General features: G+C 25.2%; 1 protein-coding gene across 1 annotated transcript; it reads left to right on the top strand.

The window, feature by feature from the left end:
- Positions 1-10,080: 10,080 nt before the first annotated feature.
- Positions 10,081-12,649, top strand: LOC113868521 (probable mannitol dehydrogenase). The gene is made up of 5 exons (XM_027504171.1): positions 10,081-10,231; positions 10,554-10,667; positions 11,154-11,667; positions 11,779-11,932; positions 12,195-12,649. Exons 1-5 carry the CDS (start codon positions 10,134-10,136, stop codon positions 12,398-12,400), a joined length of 1,086 nt encoding a protein of 361 aa, XP_027359972.1. The 5' UTR covers positions 10,081-10,133; the 3' UTR covers positions 12,401-12,649.
- The last annotated feature ends 793 nt before the right edge of the window (positions 12,650-13,442 follow it).

A 13,442-nucleotide genomic window follows, 5' to 3' on the forward strand; every position in this document is an offset into this window, starting at 1 on the left:
TCAAGCATTCCTTGCCTTTTGGATAAGCTCCGTGAAATTTTCATCTTCATAATAGACAACAAAAGGAATCAACAATTCCTCAGCAGGTGGTCCCATCATAGGATAAGCGAGCTGACGTTGTCCCATAATTGGATTGTAATTAATACAACCCCGAGTACCCATAAGAGGAACATTTGGGTAATTGCCACAGTGATAAACAATGGTCGTTGACTGTTGCCATGGAGTGTGCCACTTGACGTGTCCTTCATTCAAACTGGCTAAGTGATTAGCCCACTCTTAACCATTTTTCTGCCAAATCTGAAACCTCAGCAAATCAGTGATCGGACACTTGATCTCACTTGGCCTTTTAAAGACATGAGTTGTGAGCCATATATAAAGCATAGGTAAACAACATATAATCCTCTTTCCTTTCCTTTCATGGCAGAAACTCAATGTACAATAAACATAAGTTATTATTGCAGGGACAGATTTTTCAGATCGATTTTTGTATGCAAGAAATACATCTATTGCTGCTAAATCCACAAAGTTGTCATGTTTAGGGAAGAGGACGATGCCATAAATGGTGAGTGCTAGGACATCCATGAAAGTGTCTCAATCTTCTTTTTTTGCCAAATTATGCATGAAATAAATACACGAATATCAAAGGGTGTGAGGGAGCATACAAACCTTATCAACTCAACAAAAACAAAAGCTGCAAAATTAAACAACACGAGAATATCACAAAAAATTATCAATGGTCATCTATCTTAGGGTTAACAATAATATTAAGAAAAATATATACAACAAGGTTATGAAAATGCATGCATAAAATAAATACACGAATAAAAGAAACATAATACAATTAATTCAAATAATAAAGAAAAGGATTAAACAAATATAAACAAAATAAGACAATTTTTGCACAATCAATTATCAAAGGCTTGACTCTTTAAAAAAATTTTCCAGTGGAGTCGCCATCTGTTGCAGCCGGGCAGTCGCAACGGTACGACAAACAACGTTTTCAAAATATCAGAGGAGTCGCTACCAAAGTTTATTTTAAGAAAAACTTTGGAAAAATTTAAATATAATACGATCTTAGAAACAAAAAATGAGTTCGAGAGCCATTTATGCGTAGGGAAGGTATTAGCACCTTACAATGTCTGTTTTAAAAACGGTTACCTTAAATTAATTGTGCAAATTTATTTAAATTCTGAAAAATATTTATTTAATCCCTAAACATTAATTATTTTTATTTTAAAAGAAGAAATATTATTTATTGAGATATTATTTGGGTTATTTTAAAAATTATTTTGACTTGACGGGTCAAGTTCCCGCTCCTATATATCTCCGAGTGCAATGGAGAACTCTAAGTCACGTAGTTCTATCTAAAAATTATGAAATTAGTTGATTATAATTAAGTTTAATAAGAGAAAATTTATTTTCAAATTAAAATTATTTTTGTAAAATTATAATGTTTAGGATACAAGATAACGCAGTTATACATGTACCCTACGAAAAACAATACAGAAAGTGAAGGAAGTTCACATAACTATACTGCAAATCGTAAAAAATATTTTATTCATAAATAAAGTATTTGAATTTTAATTTTGATTATGATTAATGTTGAAAAAGAATTTAAGATAGCATAAGCTATATATTAATCTCTTATAATTTTTGGACAATCGAAGGCAATGTAAATCACACAACGATATTACAAAAATTTGTATAGTAAAATAAAAATAGAGAAATAATTGGGTATTTAATTTATCAAAATTAGAAATACGATTCAATAAATTTTAAAATATGAAAACTAATTTCATTTTTATTAAAAATAATAAATTTATTTGAATTGATTAAAGAAGATATTCATTTAATAAAAAGATTAAAAATTTCATTTGATAGATTTATATTATATAAAAGCTAAGGTAACATTGGTACACATAGGTTTTTAATAATTTATAACGCATAAAGGTAGAGTCGCTACACATTAGCATTATAAATTATTTCGTTAGTAAAACAATTTAGATTTAAATTGATTAATTAGTAAAATACTGATTATAGGAAAATGCATTTTAATTGATTATTAAGAGAATTTTATAATTTATTAAAGATGATATATGATAAATTAATATTGCCTAAAGTTTTGGTAACGTAGATATACGTAAACTTTCTCAATTTATAACATACAACGATAGAGAAGCTACACGCTAATGCTATAAATTGATGCAAATATTATGTTATATTATTATTACATTGAAGAGAGTAAATTGCAAATATAAATTTAAATTATATCAACACTCTACAAACATACAATAAATAAATACAAATATTAGAAGGTAAATAATCAAAATAATAATTAAGACATAAATAATGGAATAACATAAATAATCTTAAAGAAAATTTATTGTTAATATTAAAATAAAATAAATTTTACAAATAAAAATATAATTTGTATATAATATGATAAAAAAATTATATTATGTTTAATCAATTTTAATGATTTTTTATCATAATTATTCTAATTATCATTGCTTAAGAAATATAAATGAAATCTAAAGATTTAAAGTAAAATAGGATAAATAAAATTAGACAACAAAGTAAAACTATAAGGCTGAAAGAAAATAAATAAAAAAAATAAAATATAGAGATAGGCCCAAACAAATAAAAAATAAAAATAAAAATAAAAATAAAAATAAACTTAATCGACAGAAAAACACCTAACAACTAAACGGAAAAAGGAGAATAAGATAATACAATAATTGACATAAGGCCAAGTAAATTAAATGATGTCCAATAGCTTAGACGTAGGCTCAATGCTCGAATTGCATATTTTACATTATACAATCAAATCAATATACTAAAATAATAGTAAATGTTAACAAATAAAAAATAAAAAGGTGATGAAAGAGATGATTTGAGAAAGTGTCTGTGCCTACATCTTACATTTCTATCAAATCAAGTACAACATACCTAATAAAATAATATTAAATCAAAAAAAGAAAGAAAAAGTTGATTTAAGCATGATTTTGTACTAGGGGCATACATCCACGCAGAATAAAAATAACTGAGCTTACAGAGAGCCAGTTTAAAAAACAGGGAAGAAATAATCTTACGCAGGTAAGTTTAAGAAAACAATCGGAGAAGAAAAAATAAACTTACCGGTACGGCGATTCAAACGGTGGAACAGTTGTTAATGGTATATTATTTCTTTTCTTTTTTATTTTCTTCTTCTCTTTCTTCCTTAAGACTCAGATTTTTTTATAAAAATTTTGGAGGTAATTCCTGGAAGGTGAAAAAAAAAATTGGTATTCACAAGAAAAAATAAGAGAGATGAAAATGGAGGAATTATCATAGAAATGAAGAGGAAAGAGATAAAGAAGAAGTAGCAATTTACTTATTTACATTGGTTATCTGAGAAAACTTATGCAGAACTTACGTTTTATTTTTATTTTTTAAATATACTTTGTAAAGAATTATTGTTTCAGTCATCCAATTCAACTGATGTAGAAGTGACTTTACCCAACCATGTTTCATGTTCTTTCAGCCATGTCTCATTGAAATCCAGATTGATAGGCTAATACATGTAATTCAGAGGAAATTATAAAGAAAGTCACAAAGGAGAAATCTCATCTTAGTTAATTTTATCCAACAAATTTTAAAATTTAGATAAAAAAATTCTAGAAATGAAGAAGATTGAGAAGAAATAAGAAAGATAAAAAAGGAAGAATTGTCGTAGAGACAAAGAGGAAAGATAAAAAAGAAGTAACAATTTATTTATTTACCCTTCATTAATATTTTATTACCCAATATAGTTATCTGTTCCTCTTAATTTTTAACCTTTTCACCAATTAATCTTAATCATTTATTTTATATTTATAAATATCAACGGTTTAAAATTAATTCTTTTTTATTTATTGAAAAGCGTTATATTTACTTTTTACAAATAAAGGGGATATTAGAATTCACATGCTAAATGTTATTTGTCCCTCCCGTTATTCCATACATTAAAGATCCGATCCATCTTTTCTTTTTGTTTTCGGACTACTGTTCAAGTGCTTTAGCTATCTCACATGTAGATAAGTATTGAGATTATGGGTCCTTTGAGAAAAAGTCAAAAGATACATGGGCTTTTTTTATCTAAATATTATTTTTTTAAAATTACTAAAATATAACTTTTTTAAAATTAATTCTTTTTTATATGACAAGTTTATCTTTTTTATATGTTAATACATATTTATTTTTAATTTAAATAGATTTTTATATTATTATAATTAAATATAATTAATTATGTAAAAACATCTTTATTGGTAGTTCTTAAAATAGTTCTTGAATTGAAAATTGATTTTCCACAACAGCTACAGTTAATCATCAGAAAGAGTGCTTTAGGCTGCAAGGGAAGTGTTTGACCAGCAATCGACAAGAACTGCATTATTTAAAAATAATTTCTTAAAGGATTCTTTTCCAAAATTTGTTAAATTTAATTTTAAACAAATAGTATAATAATTTTGATGGGATCCGTAAAAAGTAATTTTACCACTAAAATAAAAGTAAAGTATTTTTTCAAATACATGTGACACCGTCAAATTCACATAAAGTAAATTTTAGAACTTATTTATGTTTCACCACTAAGGTACTCTAATAAACTAATAAACTTCTTATACTTAAAGTTAAGAAAATTAAATTAAATTAAGGTGAAATACATTTATACTATTACAAGCAATTAGCATGTTCATGCCTTAAAAAATATTACTATATTTATCTCCTGTTACGGTCAAATAATAAAGATTTTATTTATTTATTTATGAAGGAAGAGTTTAAAATTTAAGCTATAAAGAGATATCATTTTTTTGGATAAACATTTAACCCTATCAAAAGGACTTCTTAGAAACAAAAATATTATCTTCAGGAGATATCAACTCCTGTTTAAAAAACTTCAAACATTATGGCCATAGACGCTGATTTAATTAATTATTGAGAGTTATTAAAGAATGAAAGATTATTAGTAAAAATGATAAATATTATTTTAAAGTTCAAACAAGTGATTGAACGTCTTTTAAAAAATGAGAGCTTACTTCATCTTCTTTTGCTCTAGGTTCCTTTAATTTAATTTTTTTTTTAAGGTGTTTATGAATTTGTTTGCAATGAATTTTGTCATTTATTTTTTTATGAGTAACTAAATCTATAGTTAAGATTATGGTAAATTTTATTACATAATTTATGTGATTTTTAAATATAATGATAATATTGATTTCTTTGTAATATTTGACTTTTATCTTATTAAATTGTAGTTTTCACACTAAAAATTGATAATCCTTAACATCTCATGTTAGTTGCATTGTAAGCAGTTACATCACATGTAATTAATAAACTATAAAATAAAACGAGACAAAAAATTAAGTAAATCAAATCTATCTCTTATATTCTAACAATTATTAAATTAACAAACTCATTTCTATATTTTGCCTCTTATGATATTTAAGGATAATAGTCTAAAAAATAATAATATTAATATTACATAGTCATTGAATATTAATAAAATAAAATAAGTATAAGTGATTCATAAACGCAACAAAAATAATGTTAGAATTATATTAAAGAATATATAAAAAGAAGTGAAATCATGTGCACTAAATTTATCTCATTCATTTTCTATCAAAAATTATATTATTATCCTCTTAAATTTGCTTTTAAATTTAAATTTCTCTTATTTTTAAACTACTATGCATCTCTTGAATTTAAATAATTAAATCAAAATATTTGTAGTATTTAAAAATAATATAAATAATTTAAAAAAATTATTACTATTTTTATAAATGCAGTTGCTCAGGAACAATATAATTTATTGTGAATCATAAATATTGCAATTATAATTAATAAATATTAATTTTTTATTTTAAAAAAAAAAATTTGCCAAATAAAACGTGAAACTTGTATAATTTTAACATGTCGGATTATTTTAAGCTTTGAATAAAATTTAATATTTTTAAAATGAAATTTCAGCACATTTGCAAAATTTGATGGGTGAAGGATTTGATTTGCCATCTTTCACGGATAATGGAACAAAATTAGGCATTTAACATGTGTGAAAGGAACAGTCACTATAATTGACGTCAAGGCACTGTGATTGTGATTGACACTCTTTATTTACGTCAGACACTGTGATTGTGATTGACGCTCTTTATTTACGTCATCTATTGTACAGTTATTACATAAAGAGTTTTACTCGGTACTTCTAGAAAATATTAAAAATTATTTAATAATAAATAAAATTGTTTTTAGTTATAAATTTGTAATTTTATTTTTAAAAATTATACAAAAAATGATAAAAGTTAATTTAATTAAATGATAAAAATGAATTAAATCATAACGAAAATAAAACAACAAATCATATTTTTTTACATCATTATTCAATGATAAATTATTGTATTAGTAATAATTATTAATCTATTAACAGTATAAATTTTTTTATATGTAATAAAATTAAATTCTTTTTAATTTCACAAGATATTAAGCACTTCTTATTTTTATTTTAAACTATTAAATTAATAATAATAATAATAATAATATGAATTTATTGTGATTTTTTATTTTAATAATACTAATTTAAAAATTAATTTTTAAAATAAATATAATTTAAAATTAAATTTTATTTAGTATTTTTTTTATCAACTCAATGCTAGTCTCTCACTTAGATAGACAATAGCATAATTTTATTATTATTTTAATATATAATTGTAACAAATAATTTTGATATACAATCAAGTTATAAAATATAAATTGTCAAAATGCATTATCATTATCATTTGATAGTGGACAATACTACTATAGGTTATAAGGGTAAATATAATAAGAAAATTGACATAATTTATGGGTTACAGCGTAATCAAAATATTAAAAAAACAAAAGTTTTGACAATTAGAAGGGATGGAGAGGAAGAAAGAATAATTTGGGTCACATGTAAACATAAAAGAGGGTTAAAGATAATTTAATCAAAAAATTTTGGTTAAGTTATACATTGTGTTAGAACTAAAAAGTAAAAGAGTGGATAAAATATTTCTTCAATAATTGAGCTACTCTGTAACATCATTTTTATATTTTTTTTTTCTCTCTTAAAAAGCATATTAAAACAAAACATGACTCACTCAATAAACAAAGAATTCAGCATAAAGAGTTGCAAAAAATTTATTATAGAGTATATACATTCATTAATATATTACTGATTGATTATTTGCATTACTTTCTACTGCCAAATGATGATGATATTACTATTAGTCTATTTTTTCTAATATATGTCTGTTAACTAAACGTATCAATCAAACTTTATATTAAACTCTCTCTATGATGATAATATATTAAAATAATAATAAAATTATGTTGTCATTTATTTAGGTGTAAGATCAGTGTTGATTTGGAAAAAAAAATAAAAATATTAAAAAAATTTAATTTTAAATTACATCTATTTTAAATATTAGTTTTTAAATTAGTATTATTAAAATAAAAAAAACCGTATATTGTAGCAACTAACCTGTGATATAAATTTCACAAAATAAAAAACGTATAAGTATAAAAAAACTAAAAGATAATTGAATCAAAATGACAACTTTTCATTTTACATCGTTGTTTATGAAGCCTATGGTGCAAAGTGTTAAATGCCTATGTTTAAAGAAGTGTGCGTCACAATGTCAACGAAGTCCGCACTTTTCCTTGCAAATTTCGTAATATTGGTGGCAAAATTCTTAAAATATTGGGACATTTGTCAAAGTTTTATGAGTTTTACGTTTTTTTAAATGAAAAAATAAAATTTTGCTAACTGTAATAGCAAAATACATGACGCTTAATAAAAAACACCCTAAACAGAAAATTAATTTTTAATAAATTATATTTTAGTAATTTATTTTTTTAAAACATTTAAATAAAATGCAAAACATATGCAAAAGACAAAGTAAAATGAAAGAAAAAATATTAAATATTAAATTTATTTTCTTAATAATAAATATACATCAAATTTAGTGAATTAAAATAATTTTAATTTTTTTGTAATAAATAAGAGTGTTCTAGTTGAAAAATAAAATATTTTATAAAATTAAGTTACATGAAAAATATTTTAAAATATGTATAAATTATATTCTTTTTCTTTATAATATTTTTTAATTTTATTTAAATTTTATAAATAAAAAGTATTACTTAATTTTTTCATTATCTTATATAAAATTTTAATTTTTTGTAAATTATTATATTTATATTTTTAATTATTTTATATAAAGTTTTAAAATTTCAGTAAATATTTATGAACATTTATAAATTATTTTATTACCTTATATAAATTTTCTATAAATATATTTATTTTTATATTATAATACTTAATATATTATTTTTATAATTATAATTTTATTAAACTTGTTCGTTTTGGAATTTATAGTTAAAAAAATTAGATTAAAATGTTTTAAAAAAATTTAAATTTTTAAAAAAATTTATTGTATATAAGTATTTATAAAAATATTTTTTAATTTAATTATTAAATTTTATATATTTATTTTATAATAAACTATATGTACATTCCACTCTGCCGACTTAGTTTAATTATAATTTACATTTTTTCCATAAATCATTGAATACAGTAAAAACGTGTAAATTTAAAAAAACGTGTCTTGATGCCTCTTCCATTCAATCAATTATTTGACTGAATTGATCACTTTTATAACACTGTTTTTAACTTAAATTTTAAAATTAATTAACTAGTATATAAGACAAAAAAATATAAAAAAATTATATGATAATTTTAATAGAAAATATATTAAATTTATTTATTAATTTTTGTGTCAATTCCTCAAAATAAATATTAAGAGAAATAAAGGAGTACTTATTGATTTTTAATATATTATAAAAATATATTAAATAAAAGCAAGCTCATTTAATATCTTAAAATTCAGAAACTATATAACATTATTTTAATTTAGTGAATACATTTAATATACAAATATTTAAAATTACTTGTATTGTAAATAAATACTAAGGAGTGAATATTTAGTGATAAAAGTTTATCAAATTTAAACAAAAATTTAATATGTATTTTAAAATAATTAGTAATATTTAATAAAATATATTTAATACTATGCATAGTATCTTTAGAATTATCGTCGGTATATAATTTTAAACTAAACCAAGATATACAACAAACGGTACATTACCATTACCTATTAAATAAGTATGAAGCTTGTTTTTAGAATAATTGTTACTTTTAGAATTTTAATTTATTGTTAATTTTTATATGTTTACCAAATGAAATAAAAAAAAAAAACATACCAGATAAATAAACTAGTTTATATTGAATTACATAAATAAAAAAATTGTGAAAGATAAAATATTTATTACATTAAAATATAAAAAAGTTTAGCATTTTTTAAGAGTTAAAAATACTCAATGAAATATATTGATTTTTTTTATCAGTATCATTAGTTATATAATTTATCAGTAAAATCCAACATTCATTATACTAAATTAATCAACAACCAAAGCATCATTATTGTGTAAAACACATCTGAAATCTCGATTTACAAATAATTTGTCTCCATAAAAGTAAGAAAGTCATTGATTTTAGGATTTGTTGTTTCTTTTGATATATCTACTAAATAAAATTAAAAATGTTTTAATAATTAAATAATCAAGGATTTTAAGTAATTTAAACATTACTATGCACAACTTTTTCTATGTTACACACAGTATGCTATTTTTTAATTATTTATTAAAATTATTGTTTATTATTACATATAAATTGTTTGTGACTTTATGAAAGAAAATAATATATAAAAAATAACATTAAGTTGTATTCTTAAGACTAATTTATATATAAAAAAAAACAACACTTCATATTATTTATATATTTTTACATAGAATATTTTTATTTATTAATTATGTCATTTAAACAGCTAAATGAGAAGGGGAAAAAGTTATTGTGAGCGTGGTTTTTTGCATTGATTACCTCATCGATTACGTCAACAGTGACAAAATCACTCTTGCGTTTCCAAATGGCATTGATTGCCACCACATGCACTCGTTCCTTATATATATAACGTGTAGATCTTAGCCCCTCTCAGTATACTGGTTCTCGTACGAAGTGCAACATTCTCATTCTCTCAATTTCCTTTGCAACTCAAATGGCGTCACAACCAGAGATGGAGCATCCTGTGAAAGCTTTCGGATGGGCAGCTAGGGACACATCTGGGGTTCTCTCCCCCTTCAAATTCTCCCGAAGGTATACTCATCACTCTTTCGTTATATACTGCTTCATGGTGTGCCCTTTTCCCTCGTGTAAACGCTGTTGATGCATTCAAAGACTCCACAGTTTTTTACTTCTTTTATTTGTTTATTTTATTTTCAAGGGAGGATTCATCTTTTTTATTTACATGCACGACGCATTATATTGAAATCTTATATTGATCTCGATCCTAAATATATATGAACGTTGACACGAAATTCCGTTAAGCGTTTGATTCTTGCATGGCAAAATAAACAGGCATATTGTGGATGATAAATTTTTATTGAAAACTTGAGATGCATTTGTTTTGGTTTTACAGGAAAACGGGGGAGAAAGACGTGGCATTCAAAGCAATGTATTGTGGGGTATGCCACTCAGACCTACACATGATGAAGAACGAGTGGGGCGTGTCAACCTATCCATTAATCCCTGGGTACGTCAATAATAACTTTGCCGCTTCCCCTTTTAATTGTTCACATTTTATCCGTATTTCATACTACAAAATAAATGTTTCATCGTATCGGGTGGGGTCCTAGTAGTCACGTGCTCTGCACGTTGAACTTCATCTTTTTCTTTTACATGTTGATTGAATATGCAGTACAGTTATGAATTGGATTCTAAAGTAACAGAACGGAAAATAAAATAAAAAATTATTAATCATATTATCTCTTTTTACACGATTTTCTTTTATCATTCATTCTTTCTTTCAATCACATTTACATATTTCATTTTCGTCTTTTGATCTCTTTGTTCGTTTGTTATACCAAGAAAATATACGAATAAATAGTTCAAATATATATTTTTATTTAAAAACTAGTTCCTGTTTCGCTTTTTTTTTTCCTCATCTTATCTCTTTCACATTGTAAAAGATGTAAGACAGTAATTCATCGTGCTAAATTTGATTTGACTTTACATCTAGGCATGAGATTGTCGGTGTGGTGACAGAGGTGGGAAGCAAGGTGCAAAAGTTCAAAGTTGGAGACAGGGTAGGTGTGGGGTGCATGGTTGGATCATGCGGTTCATGCCAAAGCTGTGGTGATGATCTTGAGAACTACTGTCGAAAAATGATTCTCACATACGGTGCCAGGTATGTTGATGGCACCATCACATACGGAGGCTACTCTGACTTAATGGTTACAGATGAACACTTTGTGGTTCGCATTCCTGATGGCATACCTCTTGATGCTGCTGCGCCTCTCCTTTGTGCTGGGATCACTGTTTATAGCCCTTTGAGATATTTTGGACTTGACAAGCCTAATCTTCATGTGGGTGTGGTGGGTCTTGGTGGGCTTGGTCATATGGCTGTCAAGTTTGCCAAAGCTTTTGGAGCTAAGGTAACAGTAATTAGTACATCACCCAACAAAAAGGAAGAAGCAATAAAACATTTGGGAGCTGACTCATTTGTGGTTAGCCGTGAGCAAGATCAGATGCAGGTACTTACGTGTTGGAAATTTGCTTCTTTGTTGTGATTGATTAAAATATATTTGTGAGAAATAGTCAATCAACAACTTATAATGTTCTTTCTTCACTATGTATCTATGTAGGCTGCAATGGGAACCTTGGACGGTATCATTGACACAGTTTCTGCTATCCATCCTCTTATGCCTTTGATTGGCCTGATGAAATCTCATGGTAAACTAATCATGGTTGGTGCGCCAGAGAAGCCTCTAGAGTTGCCAATATTTCCTTTACTTTCGGGTAAGTATATAATAAGAAACAATTATTTTTAATGTATGCGTGAGGATATACAATAATAAATTATAATAATTAATATTATCCATATTTTATGATAAATTTATTTTAAATAAAAAAGTTATTATATATAAATTTTTACTATGTATCGTTGAGCACACGTACGATTTTAGCAAAGCTTCATGTGTCTCAGAATAAAAATGTACCACATAATGATTTAAGATTGAAACTGAATTTTGAAGCTAACTATAACTCATATAATTGGCAGGGAGGAAGATAGTTGGTGGCAGTACCATCGGAGGGATGAAGGAGACGCAAGAGATGGTTGATTTTGCTGCTAAACATGGTTTGAAACCTGATATTGAGGTTATTCCAATACATTATGTGAATACTGCAATGGAGCGCCTCCTCAAAGCAGATGTGAAGTATAGATTTGTTATTGACATTGGAAACACAATGAAGGCGAGCTCTTGAAGACAAAATATGCACACTATTATTGATTTAGATTTCAGAAACTGAACGTGGGGCAGGATTAAAAAATAAAGATTTAATCCTTTTTATTTTTATTTTGGAAGCTTTATTTGTGTCTGCCGGTGTGTTTTGCTTTGAGGATTTTGGATCCTTAATTCATGAAATAGAAAATTAATATGTAGGGCCTGTAAACTCAGTTGTGGTGATACCTTTGGGATGATCATCGTACTACATTTTATTAAGATAACTTTTGTGAGAATCTGGAGTTTTATTTTATTTTATTTCGATTCGTGAGAAAAACTGTTCAATTGAACATTTGCCTGCTTGCGACACAGTGCAATGAAATAACAAAATGAAATGTTTATAAATTTTCCTAGTTAAAGGGGTAATCAAGAAGAAAATTTGGCATCAACATAGATTTATTTGAATGGATTACTGTCGGAGCTTAAATTTGATCCATATATATGCAATATATACAGCAATATATTGGATTATTTAAAAAGTTATACATAATAGTTGGGGCTGCTAATTTTTCTATTAATATTGTAGCGCATAATTGAAAAATAGCTTCAAAATTTAACCCTGCACAATTCATAATAGTTATTGAAATAACCATTGAAATAATTTTAGAAATTTTTGTTGTCGGTAGTTGGTAAGTAATAATCATTGTTCGTTCAATTTAACATAGAAGACTTGAAATTTCGTTGTTTTAAAATTTTTCTCTACAATTGAAATAATGTTCACATGTCTTTTTCTTCTACATTGAACCTATCTTACGTTTATCGCTGTCATGTTCAAGCGTCGGTTTTGCTGACGTTAAACGTGTGTTTTTTAATTATTTTTTTTAAAATTTTGTTTGGTTTCCTATTTTATTCTATTATTAAGAGATTTAATCTTTAGTGGCTAATATAAATTTGTAGACTTTTAGTATCCTTGAATCAAGTCGGCTACTACCGCTCATTTTACGTGACAAAATGAGAAATGACAGCTACTAAGCCGGTGACCTCAAGTTGTAGTCACATTCATGCCAAAAGGCAAAAGCATT

This window comes from Abrus precatorius, unplaced genomic scaffold (genome assembly GCF_003935025.1).
Source record: "Abrus precatorius isolate BTA unplaced genomic scaffold, Abrus_2018 Scaffold6, whole genome shotgun sequence".
Classification (NCBI taxonomy): Eukaryota; Viridiplantae; Streptophyta; class Magnoliopsida; order Fabales; family Fabaceae; genus Abrus; species Abrus precatorius.

Bases quoted from the DNA above. Each gene is read 5' to 3' on its own strand.
- LOC113868521 (XM_027504171.1), top strand. From the start codon at position 10,134: ATGGCGTCACAACCAGAGATGGAGCATCCTGTGAAAGCTTTCGGATGG. The intron at 10,232-10,553 runs GTATACTCATCA...TTGGTTTTACAG, and splicing joins CCCTTCAAATTCTCCCGAAG to GAAAACGGGGGAGAAAGACG. The intron at 11,933-12,194 runs GTAAGTATATAA...TATAATTGGCAG, and splicing joins AATATTTCCTTTACTTTCGG to GGAGGAAGATAGTTGGTGGC.